Source organism: Crotalus tigris, unplaced genomic scaffold (assembly GCF_016545835.1).
Source record: "Crotalus tigris isolate CLP2741 ecotype Arizona unplaced genomic scaffold, ASM1654583v1 scf7180000019298.7629538967:1458412, whole genome shotgun sequence".
NCBI classification, from domain to species: domain Eukaryota; kingdom Metazoa; phylum Chordata; class Lepidosauria; order Squamata; family Viperidae; genus Crotalus; species Crotalus tigris.
The window spans coordinates 1,093,172-1,115,882 of record NW_024097474.1 but is presented as its reverse complement, the minus strand read 5'-3'; the positions used below and the strand labels follow the sequence as shown (position 1 = coordinate 1,115,882).

At 45.0% G+C, this 22,711-nt stretch overlaps 1 protein-coding gene across 1 annotated transcript in view; it reads right to left on the bottom strand.

Annotated features, from left to right (window-relative positions):
• Positions 1 to 19,210, bottom strand: part of DHX15 (DEAH-box helicase 15) — a 36,852-nt gene extending 17,642 nt beyond the window's left edge. Inside the window, exons 1-5 of the mRNA XM_039361511.1 lie at positions 19,050 to 19,210; positions 10,251 to 10,587; positions 8,002 to 8,195; positions 6,011 to 6,170; positions 3,855 to 4,073 (exon numbers count right to left, since the gene is read on the bottom strand). Of these exons, the coding sequence (XP_039217445.1) occupies positions 3,855 to 4,073; positions 6,011 to 6,170; positions 8,002 to 8,195; positions 10,251 to 10,587; positions 19,050 to 19,129 (990 nt within the window). The 5' untranslated portion in view covers positions 19,130 to 19,210. The remainder of the gene's footprint in view (positions 1 to 3,854; positions 4,074 to 6,010; positions 6,171 to 8,001; positions 8,196 to 10,250; positions 10,588 to 19,049) is intronic.
• Between the last annotated feature and the right edge of the window lie 3,501 nt (positions 19,211 to 22,711).

Sequence of the window (22,711 nt, the reverse complement as noted above, 5' to 3'; positions counted from 1 at the left end):
CAAAACCTACGACAATACTGAGAGAGGGAGGGAGGAGATGGGAATGGAAGGGAGGGAGGGTGGGAGGAAGGAAGGAAGGAGATGGGAATGAGAGGAAGGGAGGGAGGGAAGGAAAGAGGAAAGAAAGAAGATGGAGAGGGAGGGAGGAGGAAGGAAGGAAGGGAGGGTGGGAGGAAGGAAGGAAGGAGATGGGAATGAGAGGAAGGGAGGGAGGGAAGAAAGAAGATGGGGAGGAAGGAAGGATATAGGGAGGGAGAGAGGAGATGGGAATGGAAGGGAGGGAGGGAGGATGGGAGGAAGGAAAGGAGATGGGAATGAGAGGAAGGGAGGGAGGGAAGGAAAGAGGAAAGAAAGAAGATGGGGAGGGAGGGAGGAGGAAGGAAGGGAGGGAGGGAGGAAGGGAGATAGGGAGGGAGGTGATGGGAATGAGAGAAAGGGAGGGAAGAAAGAAGATGGAGAGGAAGGAAGGAAGGAAGGATATAGGGAGGGAGAGAGGAGACGGGAATGGGAGGGAGGGGAAGGAGGGATAGATAGGGAGGGAGGGAGGGAGGGAGGGTGGGTAGGTAGGAAGGAAGGAAGGAAGGAAGGAAGGAAGGAAGGAAGGAAGGAAGGAAGGAAGGAAGGAAGGAAGGAAGGAAGGAAGGAAGGAAGGAAGGAAGGGGAGGAGATAGAGAGGGAAGGGAAACTGCGGATGAACCGGCTCAGTCGTAACTTCAAAGAAGCCCAGAGGGCCACCAAGGCAACTCCTTCTCGCTGGGCACTTGGAGCTGCTTAGCAACCCTGATGGACTTGAGATCTTTCTTCCTCTGGGAGCCCCAGTAATCCGGAGGGTCCGTCCCCCAAGGAGAAGGGAAGGCAGCTATTTTCCTGAGCTGTGTTCCCTCGCCATGCGTGGCTTTGTACTTTCCACCCAGGCTACCAGCGGCGGAAAGCAACACTGGCAAATGTACAAGCAGTCACATTTGAAATTGTGCGGGTGCCGCACGCAGGCCTGGCCTCAAGGCATCCCGCGCACGCAAAGCTCGTCCACATCCCGTCTCACGTATTCTGCTTGTTGTTGCCAATGGTCCAAACCTTCCAATTTCTCCAGCCACCAACTAGGAATCCAAAGCCCAGAATACTGGAAGGGATGTTGGAGGTCTTCTAGTCCAACCCCACCCCCCCGGCTCACGCAGGAGACCCTGCACCGTTCCGGACAAATGGCTGTCCAGCCTCTTCTTAAGGGAAGACTCATCCCTTCTGGATTCAACCCTTGAAAATGGAAAAACAAAAGCCTTCCCTTCCTTCCTTCCTTCCTTCCTTCCTTCCTTCCTTCCTTCCTTCCTTCCTTCCTTCCTTTCCTTCCTTCCTTCCTTCCAACTCGCCACTACAACAGACTGTTTTGTAAAAACATGAAATAGGATTCTCAATGGCAGAATTCCAGAAACGGCTAAAAAAACCACGGAGCGTTGTTTTAATAAACTCACCCACCCCTACAACAATGGGAGAATATTTCGTTGGCTAACCAGGAGCAACCGTGCGTGGGGTGTTTAGAATTTCAACCCCAGAAACCTCCATTTTCTGCATTGAAGGATAGATAAACACAAGAGAATGCCAGCTTAATCCCAACAGATGTTTTAGAGAAGCAGCCAATTTCATGGCCGTCAATTCCCCACGCCTGGATTGAAGGCACTCCAATCAGGCCCAGAGCCTTGCTTCAGAACTCCAGGACCAGCCTCATCTTCCACAAGTGAAAATTAAATTTAAATTCCTAGGCTGTAAACATTTATTATTATTATGGATCATCGCACGGTCAGCCAGATGTTCAGACTGGATTTGGCATTTTGTCTACCTATCGAGTCCTTACCCAGGACCTGGGATAGGCAGATGTGGATGTTTGATGGTATTCCAGATATCGTCGCAGGATGGAAGCAGTTCCTAGTAAGGCTGCCTTTTGCAATTGACTAATAGCGAATTTGTCAATGCCAATGATAGTGTTCAAGTGGTGCTCCAGTTGTTTTGGGATTGCAGCCAAGGAGCCTATGACTATTGGTACTACCCTTGCTTGCTTTTGCCACAGTCTTTCTATTTCTATTTGTAGGTCTTTGTATTTTGTTATCTTCTCAATAATAATAATAATAATAATTATTAATATGACTACCAAACAGAATTACTTCATCTAGTCAAAAGCCTTTTCAGTTCGTAATTCTTGGTCACACCGATCAGCGCTATTCAGAAACCTCGCGCACACAGCCTACAAACACCACAGCCTTTCACTGTTTCCTTCAAAATGGTATTTAAGGCATAAAGATCACTTGTGCCTCCAAAATCCTGGCCTCTTTATAAGCCCATTTAAATGGTGGCCATCACCGTCCAGATTCAGCCAGTTTCATTCCATACAGCATTAACCTTGCAAACTCCCAAGCTTCTTCCTTCCGTTATATATTCAAGATGGACAGTGATTAATATTTATTTGTTATGTATATGTAGGGGGGTGGGTCTATACATACGTTGTATATAGTATGTTTTAGGTGTGTGTCATGTACGTGTTTCACTTTGAGAGCGGGCAACTCAATTTCATTTTTGATGTGTGCCGTTGTGCCCACAGTAAAAAAAAAATGACAATAAAGGTTATCTTATCTTATCTTATTAATAATAGTTAACGGAACAGAATTCTTCAATAGAATAGAATATTCTTTATTGGCCGAGGGTGATCGGACACACAAGGAATTTGTCTCCAGTGCAGAAGCTCGCAGCATACGTACAAAGAGCTAAGTGACAAGTCATAAATCGTAGTTACAATCATTAACCCTAAGTTACAAACAACTGATAAATTGTAAGGAACCAATGGGAGAAGACAGTAGGAAAGATGAGAAGGAAAAAAATGAGAAATGAACAGGGAATTTAGTGTTCAGCAGAGTGACGGCACGGGGGGAAAAAACTGCCCTTGTGTCTACAGTAGTGGCCAAATTTCTGGAAACCTTTTGGGGAAAAGGGTATTTTTGAGCTTTAATGGCTAATAACACCACTTTTCTTTTGGAGCAGTACTGTAAAATTATATATCAATGGAAAGATAATTTAATCAAGAACATAATGCAACAAAATTTGTTCAATGATCTGTACTGTATTCCATGAAAAGTTATGGCCAAATAACCAGAAAAAGGAAGCCCAACTTGCTTAGGTTGATCTCAGGTAGCTTTCCTTCATCCGATTGTAGCCAATGAGCATGAGTGTTTAGAGAGCCAATCGGGTATCATCTTGTTTTGGCCATGAGCCAATCAGGTCACAGCAGGATCCAGTGATTGATGTCGTGTATTGAAGTTGAGAGGAGAACATTGGTCGGTGTGTTATGTGATCGCTATCAAGTTGATTGGGTTTTTTTGTGTTCTTTCATTTAGTGAACATATGAAAGCATAATTAACGTTAATTAATGTAGACGTTATTACTTTAGAGCAGGAGGTCTTCCAACTTGGCCCTTTTATGATTAGTGGACTTCAACTCCCAGAATTCCTCAGCTAGCCATGCTGGCTGAGGAATTCTGGGAGTTGAAGTCCACCAGTCACAAAAGGGCCACGTTGGAAGACCCCTGAGTTAGAGGAACATATGAGAGCATAATTAATGTTAATTAATGTAGACGTTATTAGTTTAGAGCAGGGGTCTTCCAACGTGGCCCTTTTATGATTGGTGGACTTCAACTCCCAGAATTCCTCAGCCAGGTACGCTGGCTGAGGAATTCTGGGAGTTGAAGTCCACAAGTCACAAAACGGCCATGTTGGAAGAGCCCTGATTATATCTAGAGGAACAAGAAAACATCTCAGTGTAGAAAAGGCAAAATACCACCACCAAGGAAAATCAGATTTTCCAAATTTAAATACCTCTTGTCCAGTCAGAAAAAGAAGCAGGTCTCCTTCCTCTTCCTCGCACATATGGATTTGTATTACTGTACGGATGGCTGCTTCGAGGTAATCCCGTTCGGGCTCCGGAGTATAAAAAATCTCCACCGGATGCGTACGGCCAGGAATGGTGAGCAGAGGGCAGTTATCGAAATAAATCTGAAACTTGCCAGCATCTAGAGTGGCGCTCATCACTATCACCTAAAAAAAAAAAAAGATAGGAAGAATGAAAAAAAATGGGTCTTTCGGGTAACAAAGGCTTACATTTCAAACGCACAAGGGTCTCGCTTTTCGAGGGTCATTTTGGGCTCAATTTGGTGGTAGGTTGAGGACTTACCTGTACTGGGGGGGGAAAAAATAAATAAATCAGGATAGTTTGTTCAGTTACAACAGGGGCCTTCAAACTTGGGCCTTTGATGACTTGTGGACTTCAACTCCCAGAATTCCTCAGCCAGGCACATGTGCCTGGCTGAGGAATTCTGGGAATTGAAGTCCACAAGTCATCAAAGGACCAGGTTTGAAGACCCCTGATATAGACTTTAAGAGGAGTGGACTTCAACTCCCAGAATTCCTCAGCCACCATGCCTGGCTGAGGAATTCTGGGAGTTGAAGTCCACAAGTCACCAAAGGGCCAAGTTTGAAGACCCCCGATATAGACGTTAAGAGGAGTGGACTTCAACTCCCAGAATTCCTCAGCCAGCGTGCCTGGCTGAGGAATTCTGGGAGTTGAAGTCCACAAGTCATCAAAGGGCCGAGTTTGAAGACCCGAGTACAAGAATGAAGCCCAGCTGTTGCCAGGGGGTCAGAATGGGAAATGGCCAAGATGGCAAAGTATCCATGGCAACGGCATCTGCCAAGGCTATGGGGATGGAGGAAACAGGGAAATAGGAAGCGGATCTATGTCCCCCCCATAGCACACATCTCACCCCCCCAACACACCAGGAGAGAAGCTGCCCTGAAGATGAGGTGGTCAGCCATATTGGGGGACCAGAGACCACTCTAATACAGAACAAATGCTGCCCAGGTGGCAGAAGAGGGAACGGCTTCAACCAGCCCTGTCTAATCACCCTACCAGTAAAATAAGATTTATATATTAAAAAAAAGGTAGGACAAGAAGCAACGGATGGGAATTAATCAAGGAGAGAAGCAACCTAGAATGAAGGAGAAACTTCCTGACAGGGAGGACAATTGACCAGTGGAACAAGAAGTTGTCTTCAGAAGTCATGGATGCTCCATCACTGGAGGCTTTTAAGAAGAAAACTGGACAGCTATTTGTCTGAAAGGGTTTAGGGCAGGGGTCCAGTACCGGTCCACACAAACAAGCAAAGCCCCATCTGTGGGATGCAGGCAGCACTCAAAACCACACACCCTCCGGTCCATGGAAAAACCTCTCTCCACGGAAGCGGTCCCTGGTGCCCCAAAGGATGGGGAACCTCTAGTTTAGAGTCTCCTGGTTGGACTAGAAGACCTCCAAGGTCCCCTCCCAGTCTGTCATTCTGATTCAAAATCATCTAGAGCAGTGGTTCTCAACCTTTTTAATGCTGCGACCCCCCAACCGGTTATAAGTCGAGGACTACTCAACTGGTTCAGCACCGTTTGCAGAATGGGACTTTTGGTGAGCTCAGCAGGGCAGAGACAGCCTGGACAATTCCTATTGGCTTTTGAAAGCCAATAGAATTAGACTCTATTCAAGAGAGTCTATTCCATTGGCTTTCAAAAGCCAATAGAATAAAAGGAAGTAGCACAGCTAAGGAAAAGGGGGGGAAAATGGCGGACTGCGTTGTTTGGCGACCCCCGTGAAATGGTCGTTCGGCCCCAAATGGGGTCCCGACCCACAGGTTGAGAACCACTGCTCTAGAGCAGTGTTTCCCAAACTTGACAATTTTAAGGCATGAGGACTTCAACTCCTAGAATTCCACAGCCAGCAACGCTGGCTGTGGAATTCTGGGAGTTGAAGTCCACATGCCTTAAAATTGTCAAGTTTGGGAAACAATGCTCTAGAGATACTCTCAAGGCCTCAAGCAGCAGCTTTCTCAGCCCGACAGCTTGTTTCAGCCTTGAAACAAAATACTATTTTTTCTTCCTTTCTTTTTTTCCCTTTGCAACCCCCCCCAGGCCGCTTGATATATTCCGCTGACCTTTAAATCAGACCTCTGCCTTACAACCTCCTTCAGCACTCCCATCAAAATATCCGTAGCCAGGGTCCTTTCGTGGGCCTCGTCAAGAATGATGACCCCGTAACGTTCGAGCAGAGGGTCATTCATGGCTTCACGTAGCAACATACCGTCAGTCATATACCTGAGGGGAAAACCAGAGGGGATTAAAATCCAGGGTGGCTAAGTTTTGCTTCTTCTCTATTTTATTTATTTTTTCATTGGGAAAAAAATAACAAGAACTTTAACTTGATTAAGCAGCATTGAAAACATTTAAAAAAGCATTTAAAACAGCATTTAAAACATCGTATCTACACAGTTATGGCGCCATGCGTGCCCGTGCTCTGGCAGCCAACAAAGAAACAAAGCTTAAGACTCTGATTTGTAATATTTATCGAAAAGAAAGGTAAAGGTACGTCGCAAGAACTCCAGCAAGGGTTTCAGTTTTTAATAGAACCTCTTAAACCTCTCACTGGGGAAAAAATGGAGGTAGTGACAGATTTTATCTTCCTGGGCTCCAAAATCACTGCAGATGGGGACTGCAGCCAAGAAATTAAAGGACACTTGCTCCTGGGGAGGAAAGCTATGGCCAATCTAGACAGCATACTAAAAAGCAGAGACATCACCCTGCCAACAAAAGTGCGTATAGTCCAGGCCATGGTTTTCCCAGCTGCAAGGTATGGCTGTGAAAGTTGAACCATAAGAAAAGCTGAGCGCCAAAGAATGGAGGCCTTTGAGCTCTGGTGCTGGAGAAGACTCCTGCGAGTCCCCTGGACTGCAAGGCGATCCAACCGGTCAGTCCTAGAGGAGATCAACCCCGACTGCTCTTTAGAAGGCCAGATCCTGAAGTTGAAACTCAAATACTTTGGCCACCTAATGAGAAGGAAGGACTCCCTGGAGAAGAGCCTGATGCTGGGAAAGATGGAGGGCAAGAGAAGAAGCGGACGACAGAGAATGAGGTGGCTGGATGGAGTCCCTGAAGCAGGAGGCGTGAGCTTAGATGGACTCCAGAAGATGGTAGAGGATAGGAAGGCCTGGAGGAACGTTGTCCATGGGGTCGCGATGGGTCGGACACGACTTCGCAATTAACAACAAACCTCTCACAGGTTTAATAGCTGCCAACCCCATGAACGGAATGGAAAATGATTCTCTACAGGCAGTTCGGAGTAAGCTCTACTCTTATTCCCTTTGCAAATTTACAAAAAGGTGCACATACAAACCTTTTCTTTCTACATCGTTCGCTCCCTAGAGACTAAAATGGAAGACCTGTAACTTGAGCTGGCCACAAACAAGGAGTGTATATCGGAGATGGTGACCCTTTTTGAGCTGTATGCAACGAAATTTCATTTTGATGTATGCCGATTGGTGTACTTTCAAAGTGACAATAAAGGTGTTGTTGTTATTATTATTAAGCAGGCACACACCTGGGACATATTACTTAGGCTCCACGCTTTTACAGCCAAAAGGGGTTAATCTCCTTTTTCATTCCCTTCACCCAGGGTCGTGGGCTGTGGGCTGTGGCCTGCTGGTCACTGGGCTACAAGACAGGCTAGCTAGTGCGTATGTGCACACATCCCTTCACTGGTGCTAGCGCCACGGCCACAGGGCGCAAAAACAGGCCACCGCTGCGTCTCTGGGTGCAAAAAAGGGATGCCACCGTGCCACAGGGCACAAAAATGGGCCGCCACAGGGCATGGAAGTGGGATACCAGTGCGCCACGCAGAACGAGACAGGGCTAGCGAGTATCATACAAGCACTAGCCCTGCCTGTTTGTGGCACGCGCGTGCTCGTGGCCCTGTGCACATGCTAACATGTAAAATATTCACCATTCACTGTAGATCAAGGGTCTTCAAACATGGCCCTTTTATGACTTGTGGACTTGTGCCTGGCTGAGGAATTCTGGGAGTTGAAATCCACAAGTCATTTTTTGGGGGGGGGAGGAGAAGAGAGGAAAACGCATCAGCACACATACTTACTTCAAAATGGTTTTGGCGCTGCTGCAGTCTTCAAATCGAATAGAGTAACCGACCTCCTGGCCCAGCATCACATCCATCTCGTCGGCGACTCGCTGGGCCACACTCATCGCAGCCACTCTCCTCGGCTGTGTACACGCGACCCCTCGCTTCGGTCCGGGCAGGGACCGCATGTAGTCAACACACCACTGAGGGATCTAACGGGGGTCGGAAAAAAGGAGTCTCAGTTATGACAAATACGTACGAAGAGGTTATAGCTGGCCGGGAAGTAAAGGCAAACAGATCTGCAAGCCAAGCTGCTCTTATTAACATTTAGAGTTTTCAGGGAATTCGATTTAGAATGCAAATAAGGGCGCCCCGTTTTACTTTTTTTTCTTAAGCCAGCCAGTAGTCCCAAAGGTGCTTTTTTTTTTTTTTCAGGAGGCAACTGGACTTTCTTGTTTTTCCTTTGAAGACATTTCGCTTCTCATCCCAGAAGCTTCTTCAGCTCTGACTGGATGGTGGGGGAAAGGAAGGATTTATACTCCTTGCAGACAGCTGGTCATTTGCCTTCTTTTAGAGCAGCGGTTCTCAACCTATGGATCGCGACCCCATTTGGGGTCGATCGACCTCTTTTGTGGGGTCGCCAAACGCGGCGATCCGCCATTTTGTCGCCTCCGGGGGCGTGCTGTGCCTCCGGGGGGGGCGGTGCCGCGCACGTGCGCCGTGCGTGGGGGCGGTGGCGCGCCTCCGGGGGGCGGCGCCATGCATGCGCACCACGCATGGGGTGGCGGCGCGCCTCTGGGGGGCGGCGCCGCGCATGCATTACGCGCATGGGGGCGGCGCCATGCCTCCGGGGGTGGCGCCGTGCATGCGCGCTGCGCGTGCGGGCGCCGCCGCGCGTGCGCACCGTGTGCGGGGGCCCGCCCCATGCACGTCGCGTGCGGGGGGGCACCGCGCATGCGCGCTGCGCGCGGGGGCCCCACCCCCATGCGCACCGCGCATAACGTTTGTGTGACGGGGTCGCCGTCACACAAACGTTGAGAACCGCTGTTTTAGAGAGTCCTTGAAGCCACTTGGAGGTCTGTCTCTATCCTCAGAAATACAAACATAGACTCATCCCCAACAGCCTGTTCCTGTGTTCGACAGTGAAGGGACACAGGGCGGAAAAACATTCTGCAGAAAGCACAGCTCCACAACACGGCCTTTTCAGCAGTTCCATGAAAGCTCCACACCCATTTGCGTTACTCAGGTGGCCCCTGAGGATGCAGACAAAACTCCAAGAGGCCTCAAGGACTCTCCAAAAGGAGGCAAAGGACCAGCTGTCTGCAAGGAGTATAAATCCTTCCCTTCCCCACCATCCAGTCAGACCTGAAGAAGCTTCTGGGATGAGAAACGAAATGTCTTCAAAGGAAAAACAAGAAAGTCCAGTTGCCTCCTGAAAAAAACAGCTTTGGGACAACTATGACCTGGATGACTTGAGAATCTCCATAGATATTAAGCCAGCCAATAATCACATTCAAGAGAGAGAGAGACAGAGAGAGACAGAGAGACAGAAAAAGAGAGACATAGAGAGATAGAAAGAGACAGAAAGAGAGACAGACAGAGAGAGAAGACAGGAAGAGACAGACAAAGAAAGAGACAGACACAGACACAGAAACAGACAGAGAGAAGGAGAGAGAGACAGAGACAGAGACAGAAAAAGAGAGAAGAGAGAGAGAGAGAAAGAGACAGAAAGAGAGACAGACAAAGAGAGAAGAGAGGGAGAGAGAGAAAAAGAGAGACAGGTAGAGAGAGACAGAGACAGACAGAGACAGAAAGAGAAACAGACAGAGAAAGAGAGACAGACAGACAGAGAACAACTTTGTCTTCATTGTGCTACATTATCAGTCTAACTTTTGCAAGATGCCAGAATAGCAGATATTTATAGCTTGACACAGGTTTACACTGAGCAATTCAAATCTCACTGAACCTTTTATGAAAACGTAACAGACCCTGAAAATGCTAGAGTTGTGGGGGGGGGAGAGATAGCAAAAGCTCATTGCATCATTTTCTAGTCATTAAACAACAGAAAAGGCTCATTTAACAGATCTCGCTCAAAAGGCGACGTCTTGTGATGTGTCAGTGCACAATGGATTTCTTTTAAGGACCCCTAAAATACGGCTAACAGCAGGCTCAGTAATTTCACAGAAAAACGTTCGAAGTTACAGGGTGCTGCCCGCGAATCGGCGCAAGGTTCACCAAAATTAAGACCGGCCGAACCAAAACCTTACCTGGGTGGTTTTACCGGAGCCCGTCTCACCCACCAGCACGAAGGACTGGTGTCTGATGAGGATGTCGGTAAATCTTTCCTTGTATTCCCACACCGGGAGCAGCAGGCGTTTCTTTAAGATTTCATAGTAACGGGGGGTGTGGGGCAGGTTTGTAAAGGGATTAATGCCCTGTGGGAACAAGGTGGGCTTCAGAGGGGGCAGCCCGACGCCAGCCAGGAGGGCCGAGTTGGCCGAAGGGCGTAAATCCTTTTCCTTCTCTCTTTCCCGGTCGCGATCTCTCTCTCGGTCCCGGTCTTTGGAGCGATCATCGCGATCCCGGTCACGATCTCGATCCTTCCTAAAATGACGACAAAAACATCGTTTTTGAAAGGAATGAAAACTCTATGCTATTTTTTTTTAAAAAAAGTGAATTAAAGGGGGGGGGGAGACAAAAACACAACCCGGGGACTGAACCAATCCTCAATTGTTTTCTAAGAACCTAGAAATGTTTCCAGAGATTTGTTTCCCCTTGCCCAATTTGTGAAGTTACTGATTAATAATAATAATAATAATAATAACAACAACAACAGAGTTGGAAGGGACCTTGGAGGTCATCTAGTCTAACCCCCTGCTCAGGCAGGAAACCCTATACCACTTCAGACAAATGGCTGTCCAGTCTCTTCTTAAAAACTTCCAGTGTTGGAGCATTCACTACTTCTGGAGGCAGGTGGTTCCACTGGTTAATTGTTCTGACTGTCAGGAAGTTTCTCCTTAGTTCCAGGTTGCTTCTCTCCTTGATCAGTTTCCATCCATCACTTCTTGTCCTGCTTTCAGGCGCTTTGGAGAATAGCTTGATTCCCTCTTCTTTGGGGCAGCCCCTCAGATACTGGAACATGGCTATCATGTCCCCCCTCGTCCTTCTCTTCATTAAACTAGACATCCCCAACTTGAGCAACCGTTCCTTGTATGTTTTAGCTTCCAGTCCCCTGATCATCTTTGTTGCTCTTCTCTGCCCTCTTTCTAGAGTCTCAGCATCTTTTTTACATGGTAATTTTGCTGTTTGCTTGGGGCTTTTTTTTGTGGGTTTTGCATTCGTTTTAATGTTTTATTCTTGTACATACTAACTGCTTACGAGCAAAATGTGGATTAGGGCTATACATGATTTCAACCCAATAGACAGATTTGTGGGCGATTCAGGTTCTCTGAATGCTCAGCGTAACAAATTAACCTAAGGCAGTGTTTCTCAACCTTGACCATTTTAAGGCATGTGGACTTCAACTCCCAGAATTCCACAGCCAGCAATGCTGGCTGTGGAATTCTGGGAGTTGAAGTCCACATGCCTTAAAATGGTCAAGGTTGAGAAACACTGACCTAAGGGCTGGTGTTCCATTTCTTGATCAACATTTGATTACCGAAAAGAGACTCTAAAAACACATCCAGGATCATATTTTTTTTAAACGAAAATCTAAATTTTAAGTGAAGACAATCTGGCAAAAGACTGAGATTTGACTCTCCCAGATACTTATTGGGGAAGCGACGTATTCTTGTGTCTTTTTCCACAAGATATTAGATATTTTGAGTAGGGGTCATTATCTGATACGCTTTGAGAACATGTTGCAGACGGTTCCGCAGGATCTCTGCCAAACACGAAGTTCCAAGTGACTAGAAAACAAACTGAGGAAGATGCAACTATCCACTCCTACTAGCTCTATATAATCTCAGTTTATCTCTGGTTACTGACAAACGGATCAAGGGACCCTCTGACTAAAATCAGCTTTCCAATGTTTTGATTCAGAGATTTATTTAGCAAGCCGGCATGCCAAACAAGCCATTGGAAAGGAATTGATCCGTTTGCTACTAGGTTTTGCATTGGCTGGGATCCCAAGCCAAGAACTTGGGCCCTGCAGGCACTCATTTTTGCGCCCAAATTATGGAAAAGAGAACCATTTTACCATTCCTATTTTTTATGTCGCTCTGCCTCTGTATGCAACATATGACTTTTACCAAAGCTGTTAAACCTGGTGACCGCAAAACAAAGGTTGAAGATACTCAGATATTGTCCTAAGCAATGATGGTTTAACTAAGCTTTTAAGAATGCCAGATTGAAAGCATAAGCTATGTTCACAGAGCATCAGATTTAAGTTTATTCAACATACAAAGCCCAAACCAAGCCAAGGCAATCGTACTACAGTAGCCCCACGTGATCCCCTTCTGCAACTTTGACAAACAGAGTCAACGGGGAAGGCAGTTTCAGTTAACAACCGTGTTACTTACTTAACGACTAGCAGGGACTAGTGGCGAGAAAGTTCGTAAAAGGGGGCAAAATTCACTGTCTCGCTTAACAAGAGAAACTACGATTTGCACTCACTCCAAGAAATGTAACGCAACATGTAATCCAAGTAACGCACACAGACCTCATACATACGAGAGAAAGGAAGCGTGATGGGGTATTCAAAGCAGGAAGACCCAGATTCTAATCCTCCGATGGGCACAGAAGCCAGCTGATTTGGGGCCAGTCCCTCTCTTTTAGCAAGACCCCCCCAAAAAATGGTTTCTACTGACCAGCATTGAACCAACATAGTAGATGATGGTCCATAACCTTCAATTAAAGGCTTTTATCCTGTAATGGACTGATACTGGCTGATGACGTGTTTCTCCAAAAATAAAACCGAGTCTTATATTAACTTTTGCTCCCAAAGACGCATTAGGGCTTATTTTCCGATTAGGGCTTATATTCGGGAAAATACGGTACTAAATGCATTGGTCTGGCTGATGATCTTAACTGAGGCTTATTTGGGAGCTGATTTTCCGTTTGGGTCTTATTTTGGGGGAAAACATGGGTATTTACAATAAACATACATTGCGTATCCTACACAGATGTGTCTCAGGCAAAACATTTCTGCACTGCAGCTTCCTTCCCCCCCCCCCCAAATGTACTTCCTTGGTGGTTTTTCCTCATGCTAGCAATGCTTTAAGCATTTTTTTTTTGAAGCCCACCAAGTTGAATTGTGCAAAATGAAACAACGGGGGAAATGATAGAGAAAGTAATGTTTCTGCTGCCTCTGACAGGAGAAGATTGATGGGATATTTCCCAAGTACCACAGGAACATAAATCTGTCTGAAATATCAAACATGAACAACATATTTGACAGATGTTCCCATTAATTCCAACGGTGAAAATACCACTGTACAGCAGACCAAAAATTTAAACCTATTTTCAAACAGGGATATTGTTTACCTATCTTTCTCCTTTTCTGTAAGGTAATTATATTAATACATAATTCAAAGATGTAATATTAATATGCAGTTTTAAACAACACTTTGGAGCAAGAATGCTAAAAATTACTGAAGCTCTAGTGTGCATATATGTAAGTTGTATGTGGAGAATTCATATTTGTATAGGAACCTCAACTTGGATTTCTTTTTTTTAATGGAGTAAGATTCATTTTATGGTTGTCACCATGCTGCTTTGTTGGACAGAGGGGGCGGCCATACAGGTATAAATAAAGCATTTAAAACTGAAGGATATGTTCACCTTCTGTTTTTTATTCACATTTAAATTAACAGAGATTTAATTAAGTGGGATTTCTTTAATTAACCAAACGTCTACTCTGAAATTAAAAAAAAAACCCACTTAAGTGTTGATGATCTTATTGGCCATAAGAGTCATGTTGGTCAGCTGCCTTAAGTGTTGTTATAAACAGAAAGGTGAGGTATAACATCAGTAGATAAAGCTGAAGTGATTAAACTGCAAGAATTATTATGGAGTTGCAATAATGGTAGCACTATTTCCTAACTGAAAAGGATGCATGCAAAATTCATTTGGTGAGTTGAAGACTATAAAGCTACCTTCAACAGCACCAAAAAAAAAAAAAAAAGCTGAAACAAGAAAGGATGTCCATGAAATGCACAACGACCTCAAAGGGGGAAATATTTAGGGTTTTAGTTTTTTTTAAAAAGCCGACCTCAAAATATAATTTTTCCGTTTCCATTTCACCACCACTTGTTTAAAAGCTCAGAGCTCCATAAAATGGACTTGCCTGCTTAGGTTTAAACCAGGGGTAGGCAACCTTGGCTCTTTTACGACTTGTGGACTTCAACTCCCAGAATTCCTGAGCCATCCACAAGTCACAAAAGGGCCAAAGTTCCTCATCCCTGATTTAAACCATAAGAAAATAACAGGAGGTGGTGTTACAATGAGTTGCAAATGTCTGGGAAGAATGAGCTACATGTGCCTAATTTAAGCTACAGACAGTTCAAACTCCAGAGAGGAAATTAAGCTTTTTATCACCTACGGCAGTGTGTCTCAACCTTGACAATTTTAACGCTTGTGGACTTCAACTCCCAGAATTCCACAGCCAGGCATTGCTGGCTGTGGAATTCTGGGAGTTGAAGTCCACATGCCTTAAAATTGTCAAGGTTGAGACACACTGACCTACGGCATTCAAGAATTAGAGGGAAAAATGCAAAACCGGTTCCGTTGAACATTATACCTCTTCTATGATTCACACCAGAAGACTCAAAATGTTTGATTACTGGAACAAACCCATCTAAGTACAAAGAGCAAAAAATAGCATTGACTGCATGACTGAGGGCTGTTAATAGAAATAACCAAGCGCGTTGCTTCAGCTTTTAATTCTGGGGCAGGGAGTTTTAATCTCTACAAAGAAATGTTAATGCAAGGGGAAAGTGTATCGTTTCCTCTAATTTCACAAAGTAAATAATATTCTACCTGAATTAAAATGCTGCTTATGCCTGTTATATTGGGAGTGGGGGTGGGGGTTGGGGGCTGTTCAGGCCTCAATGACTTTGTTTTATAACTTTCAAAATGATTAAATGACCATGAAAAGTCTGTAGTGCCTTCCACAAATAGAATTTAAAGCAAGCAATTTTAAAGTTCCTAACAGGAAAAAGCACCATATACAATATAGAATAACAAAGTTGGAAGGGATCTTGGAGGTCATCTAGTCCAACTCCCTGCTCAGACAGGAAACCCTATACCATTTCAGACAAATGGTTGTCCAATCTCTTCTTAAAAACTTCCAGTGTTGGAGCATTCACAATTTAGGACCATATAAAGAAGGACTAAGGACCATATAAATAATATTAATTTGCAGAAATCCTGTTTTTAGTACAAGCACCCATGTACAATATTTTTATGAGGCCAGGACTCCTATTAAACCTGCAAATCACATTAATCGCTATCCCAAAAATAAACTAAGAGTGGCAGGGCATATGTTGAATAACCTTTCTCACCTGTATTTTCAGATGAACACTTTTTTTTTTTTAAAAAAAGTTCATTATAGCACTGGAAAAGATACATCCATCTTACCAAAAATTAACTGTAAGGATTCAAAGGGAGAAAAAGTTAAATAAAGTAAAAAGTGTTAAAAATTAAATCCAACTAAAACCAAAATGATAACAACTGACACAAGAACAATAGCCGTTTTGTACTGCACAGGATGCAATTATCCTGGGAAAGTACTGAAGTTTTAATCAAGTACTAGCTTTCATGTTCTTCATTTTTTTAAAAAAAAAAATGGTATAATTGGGAAATTCCAACTTAGAAAATGGCCCCGAAATAACAGAACAAATCCTGCTGACATTTGTCAATATGTTATATTTATACTTTTCTTTGCAAATTATATGGGGAATAAAGCTGCAGAAGTGAAGCCCCAAATTTCTCACACTGCTCCTTGTAATCTTTTTTTCGTGGATGCGAAATTTAATGAGCTCTGCAAGTGACAATCTGTTGAAAGAAACACAAAGCTCCCTGCAGCACAATTCCATGTGACACAAAATAAAGTTCAGAGACCTGACTTTCAAGTGATCAAACAGGCTATACAATAGCTTGTGCAACAAGAGACGTGACATTTTCAAAAGTAACTTTGACCAAATGTAAATGCTGTTATCTCTTTGTGTCACTAAATTGTCGCTTTCAGCTGGGGGTGTTCAAATCCACATTTCTAACATAACCAGTTGCTTCTTCCCTACATTTGTGTCTAACCAAGACACAATCACTTTTAGAATAAATATCCCAGCAATGCTTATCACATGTCCAGGAGCAACGCGGATAAAGCCCACCAAAATGATCAGCTGATAAAAGAATTTCAAGTCACTTAATTTTATTAAGGATTCAAATGAGGGCAGAGGAACTAATTTTTAAAAAAAGCAAACAAACTATAATGCATGCATGGAAATCATGGACACTAGACAAAATAATTTCAAATGCAAAAAGCTGGAAAGGGGTAGACAGCTATCAAGGGCTGCGAACAATGTAGGTCAGGTGTCTTCAAACATGGCCACTTTTAAGATTTGTGGACTTCAACTCCCAGCCTGAGGGTTGGCTGAGGAATTCTGGGAGTTGAAGTCCACAAGTCTTAAAGTGGCCAAGTTTGAAGACCCCTGATGTAGGTGGAATGGAAAGATCCATAGTTGCTTTTTTTAAAAATTTGTTTGCTGCCCATCTCATCACAAGGCAACTATAGTTAACCACAGTTAGTGGTAAACAAGCCTTGAGAAAGATGGCTCATAATCAAAAGCCAATCAACCTTAAGTGAGGGAGGTGTTCACCTTGCCTGAACAGGTATGTATCGATTCAAATTTGTCAGCCTCGGTTTAGTAGCAGCAATAACAATAATTCATTAAACTTCTATACTGCTCAACTCTTGTCCACCCAACGATTAAAAACTTTCAATAAAATAGGATGAAAGATGGCAGGCGATGAAGCCACCCAAGGTCAGGCTGAAAAGCCAAATAATACCCCAAAGGTGCTTTTTCCAAAAGGCAACTTGACTTTCTTGGTCTTTTTGTTTATTTGGAAACATGCCACTTCTCCTTCAAGAAGCTTTCTCAGTTGGAAATGCAAAGCAAAGTGTTTTTAAAGGGGTGTGTGGAATAAACAAGAAAGTCCAGTTGCCTTTTGGAAAAACCATCTTTGGGATAGCCATGACCTGAATGATGGAGAGTCTCCATAAGCATTTATCCAAATGCTACATCATCACAGCTACCTCACTCTTGCAAACTAAAATGAAAAAAGATTTCTCTTTCACGGAAAGTCCCTCACCCCCAGAGTCTTCAAGGCAGGGGTCTTCAAACTTGGCCCTTTGGTAACTTGTGGACTTCGACTCCCAGAATTCCTCAGCCAGGAAGGGTTTTTTTTAAGACTAACAGAAGAGGGAAGGGACCTTGGAGGTCTTCTAGTCCAGCCCCCTGCTCAAGCAGGAGACCCCATACCATTCCAGACAAGCAGCTGTCTAATTTCCTCTTAAAAACCTCCAGTGATGGAGCATTTACAACTTCTGGAGGCAAGCTGTTCCACGGGTTAATTGTCTTCTCTGTAAGGAACTTTCTCCTTAATTCCAGGTTGCTATTCTCCTTGGTTAGTTCCCATGCATTCCTTCTTATAATGCCTGTTTTTTGTTTTGTTTTTTAATCTTCAGGAGCTTTGGAGAATAGATTGGCCCCCTCTTCTTTGTGGCAATCCCTTAGATATTGGAAGACTATCATGTCACTCCTAGTTCTTAACACATAATATAGAATAGTAGAGTTGGAAGGAACCTTGGAGGTCTTCCAGCCCACCCTCCTGTTCAAGCAAGAGTCCCTATATCATTTCAGACAAGCAACTCTCCAGGCTCTTCTTAAAAACCTCCAACGATGGAGCACCCACAACTTCTGGTGGCAAGCTGTTCCCCTGGTTAATTGTCCTCACTGTTAGGAAGTTTCTCCTTAGTTCCTGGTTGCTCCTCTCCTTGATTAATTTCCATCGTTTCTTGTTCTGCCTTCTGGTGCTTTGGAAAATAATTTGACCCCCTCTTCTTTGTGGCAGCCCCTCAAATACTGGAAGACTGCTATCATGTCCCCCCCCCATCATCCTTTTTTTCTCCAGACTAGCCAAACCCAACTCCTGCAACCGTTCTCCACGTGTTTTAGTCTCCAGCTCTAATCCTCTTTGTTGCACTTCTCTGCACTCTTTTTCTAGAATCTCAACCTCTTTTAATATATCAGGACACCCAAACTAGGATGCCGAATTCCAAAACCGGCCTCCCCATGCTCTGGGGCCGAGGGTTTCTCCACCCAAGGCAGACCCTGAGATGTTTCATTACCAGGTTGGGTAAAACAGCTTCAGTAGAGTTTAGGGCAGGGGTAGGCAACCTTGGCTCTTTTATGACTCGTGGACTTCAACTCCCAGAATCCCTGAGCCAGCATGGGGGAACTATGGCCTCCCTTGATGACTCGTGGACTTCAACTCCCAGAATCCCTGAGCCAGCATGGAGGAACTATGGCTCCCTTGATGACTGGTGGATTTCAACTCCCAGAATCCCTGAGCCAGCATGGGAGTCATAAAAGAGCCAAGCTTGCCTACCCCTGGTATAGGTCCTCCTGCTTGAGCAGGGGGCTGGACTAGATGACCTGCAAGGTCCCTTCCAGCTCTATCCCTCCCATTCCAAAGGCATCATAAACCTAACTCCCATCGGGATACCTACTATGGGAAGACCCTCACCCTAACCTACCCTAACCCATTCCTTGGGGGGGGGAAGCTCAGACGACCCAGCCAAAGGCTTCTCTCTCTCCCCGCCCGCCCGCCCGCCCCTCGCAGAAGGCCCGGCCTCCCCCGCGAGGGAGCACGTGCGCGGCCCGCGATCCGCAACCAGCCCGGCCCGGAGGCCTTGCAAGGCGGGCACGGCCTTGACCACAGGCCGCTCTCTCCCGCCGTCCACAGCCTCCCCCCCCCCCCGCAAACACACGCATGCGCACTTCTCGCCGCCCTCCCCCCCGAAGGCCCGAGGTGGGGTGGAGGAAGAAGAGGGCTCCGCTCACCCATCGGCGGCGGCGGCGGTGGCGCGTTTCTTGTTGGAGCCGTAGTCGTCGCCGAGGTCGAGGCGGTGGCGCTTGGACATGGCGGCGGGGGACGCCGACCCTGCCAGGCAGCCGAGAGCGAGCGAGGTTGAAGCAGCTAAAATGGCGGCCGGAAGGAAGCCGCGGCGGCGCCGGAAGCGCCGCGCGCGGGGGAGGGAGAGAGAGAATGGAGGGGGGAAGGGGAAAAAAACGGGACGGGTCCGTTCCTGGGAGGCGTCCGGTGGGGAAACCACACTCCTACGCGCGGAGGTTCCGGGCAGCTTTTGGTGCAGCCGGCTTTTCCTTTCCCCTCTGTGTCTGGGGCAGGGGTAGGCAACCTTGGCTCTTTTATGACTCGTGGACTTCAACTCCCAGAATTCCTTGAGCCAGCCACGCTAAGAGGAAAGGGAGAGGTTTCCAAGCTGAGCCATGCTAGCTCAGGAATTCTGGGAGTTGAAGTCCACCAGTCATAAAAGAGCCAAGGTTGCCTAGCGCTGGTCTGGGGGATTCTTCTCCTTAACCAACCGCTTTAAACTAAACTTGTTTAGGTTTTTTTTTAGTTGAGGAGGGGGTGGGGGTCGACCTGTTTTCCAAAGTACCAGAAGGCAGGACAAGGAAAAAACGAATGGAAACTGATCCAGGAGAGAAGCAACCTGGAATTAAGGAGGAATTTCCTAAGAGTGAGAACAATTAACCAGTGGAACAACCTGCCACTAGAAGTTGCGAAAATGCTCCAACACTGGAGACTTTCAAGAAGAGACTTGTCTGGGATGGTAGGGTCTCTTGCTTGAGCAGGGGTTGGACTAGATGACCTCCAAGGTCCCTTCCAACTCTGTTATTCTACATTCTATGTTCTTAGGACTAGGTGTGACATGATAGCAGTCTTCCAATAGTTGAAGGGCTGCCCCAAAGAAAAGGGGGTCAACCTATTTTCCAAAGCAGCAGAAGGCAGGACAAGAAACAATGGGTGGAAACTAATCCAGGAGAAAAACAACTCAGAATTAAGGAGGAAAATTTCCAGACAGGGCAAACAATTAACCAGTGGAACGACTTGCTTTCAGAAATCGTGGGTGCTCCATCACTGGAGGTTGCTAAGAAGAGACTGGACAGTCACTTGTCTGAGATGGTAAGTGGACTATTCCTCCAATGGGATTTTCCCATGTATTTTACCAGGAAACATAGATAGGGCAGGCTAGAAAAGTCAGTGCCCTCCTAACCATTCCCAAGCACCCCGAATTTGTTGGCGATGTCCATTTTGCTCTACGAGTTCATGGTGACCTAACCCTAACCCTAAGTGGAATTTTCCTCCAATGGGATTTTCCCATGTAGTTTACCAGGAAAGATAGATAGGGCAGCCTAGAAAAGTCAGTGCCCTTCTAACCATACCCAAACACCCTGAATTTGTCATGGTGACCTAACCCTAACCCTAAGTGGAATTTTCCTCCAATGGGATTTTCCCATGTAGTTTACCAGGAAAGATAGATAGGGCAGCCTAGAAAAGTCAGTGCCCTCCTAACCATACCCAAGCACCCCGAATTTGTTGGCGATATCCATTTTGCTCTACGAGTTCATGGTGACCTAACCCTAACCCTAAGTGGAATTTTCCTCCAATGGGTTTTCCCATGTATTTTACCAGGAAACATAGATAGGGCAGCCTAGAAAAGTCAGTGCCCTCCTAACCATACTCAAGCACTCCAAATTTGTTGGCAATGTCCATTTTGAATACATGGTGACCTAACCCTAACCCTAAGGCTCTCCTGCTTGAGCAGGGGGGCTGGACTAGATGACCTCCAAGGTACCTTCCAGCTCTGTTATTGTATAAACTACAAAACATGGCTAATTCAGGAACCCTAAGTAAGCTAAGCAAATCTGCTTCTGTGATGCGAACTCTCCTTGAAGATATGATTGGTGTTTTCCCTTTTATTTTTCCTCTTTTCAAATATAGGTTAGTCTTCGACTTACCACAGTTCATTTAGTGACCGTTCAAAGTGACAGCGGCCCTGAAAAAAGTGACTTACAACCATTTTTCACACTTACGACCATTCCAGCATTCCCAGGGACACATGATCAAAATTCAGACATCTGTCAACTGACTCATATTCACTGATCAAATGTATCATTTAGCTGCAGAAATTTTGGGCTCAAAATTGGTTGTAAATCAAGGGCTACCTGTACTTTTTACAGCTGAACCTGTAGCTTCTCAAGATTTTTATGAAAAACAAATTCCTGTTATTTCTACCTTTCTGTGCCAGGGTATAATGGGTTTAAGACTTCCTAACTGGATGGATGAAACTATTACCTAACCGATGAGAACTGGGTTGTCCAAATGATACTAACTTGCTAAGTTAGTAAACAATTTTTAGGATACATTGCCCAGTCAAAGCTAATCACATCACCAGGAGCAACGCAGAGAAAGTCCATCAAAAAGGACAGTGGATGAAGAATTTCAAGTTGCTTCAACTCATTAAGGACTCACAGGCGGACAGAGAAAATACTTGTGTATCTCATATCCATGAGAGGAATCTGGAGTTAATTGGATTGAGATGGGCGGCAAATAGAAATTGAATGAATAAACCAATAAAAAACAGGCATTGACCTGCACAATGTAATATGAAATTAATATAAAAATATATTATAATATATAATAAATATAGTATAACATAAGAATACATAGCATCAGGTAATATTGAAATGTGTTTGAATATTAGTAGCTGGGGAGATCTCCAAGCCTGGCGATTTGGCTGCAAATGTTTCATCTCCATTCGGGGGGGGGGCACATTTTTAGTACACTTGAATTATGCGCTTTGAATTGTACGCTTTGAATTGTGCTCTTTGAAGCAATTCAAAGCGCACTGAAGATGTCCCCCCAAATGGAGACAAATTGCCAAGCTCGGAGACAAAGCAAGAGCTCCCCATAATATAGTAAATGTAATATAATTAATATAACATAATGTAAAATATCATTCTAGCCATGGTCTATCCACTACAGGATGATGGCCTCTTCCGCCCGTTTCTAACCTATGAGTTTTTCTTTTACCAATTGGGCTTACCATACTTGTTGATAGAATAGATAACAGATGGAAACTAATCAAGGACAGAAGCAACCTAGAACTAAGGAGAAACTTCCTGACAGTGAGAACAATTAACCAGTGGAACAACCTGCCTCCAGAAGGGGTGAATGCTCCAACACTGGAAGTTTTTAAGAAGAGACTGGACGGCCATTTGTCTGAAATGGTGTAGGGTTTCCTGCCTGAGCAGGGGGTTGGACTAGATGACCTCTAAGGTCCCTTCCAACTTTTATTATTATTATTATAATTGTCACTTTATTGGTTGGAAACAGGTAGAAGCAGCTTTATCCGGCAGTGGATAAACGGCTAGAATGACAATGATACACACACACCCACGTGTGCGTTTCTGTGCCACAGAATATGTGGATATATGCATAATTCTGTATTTATTTTTGTCATATTTATAGAGAGTGTATATTGGAGATGGTGACCCTTTTGAGAGCTGCATGCAACGAAATTTCATTGCAATGTATGCCAATTAGTGTACAAAGGGACAATAAAAATTATTATTCTATTCTATGAATATTTTATTTAGATGGCCCCCTACTCGCACATGGCAACTAATAATAATAAATA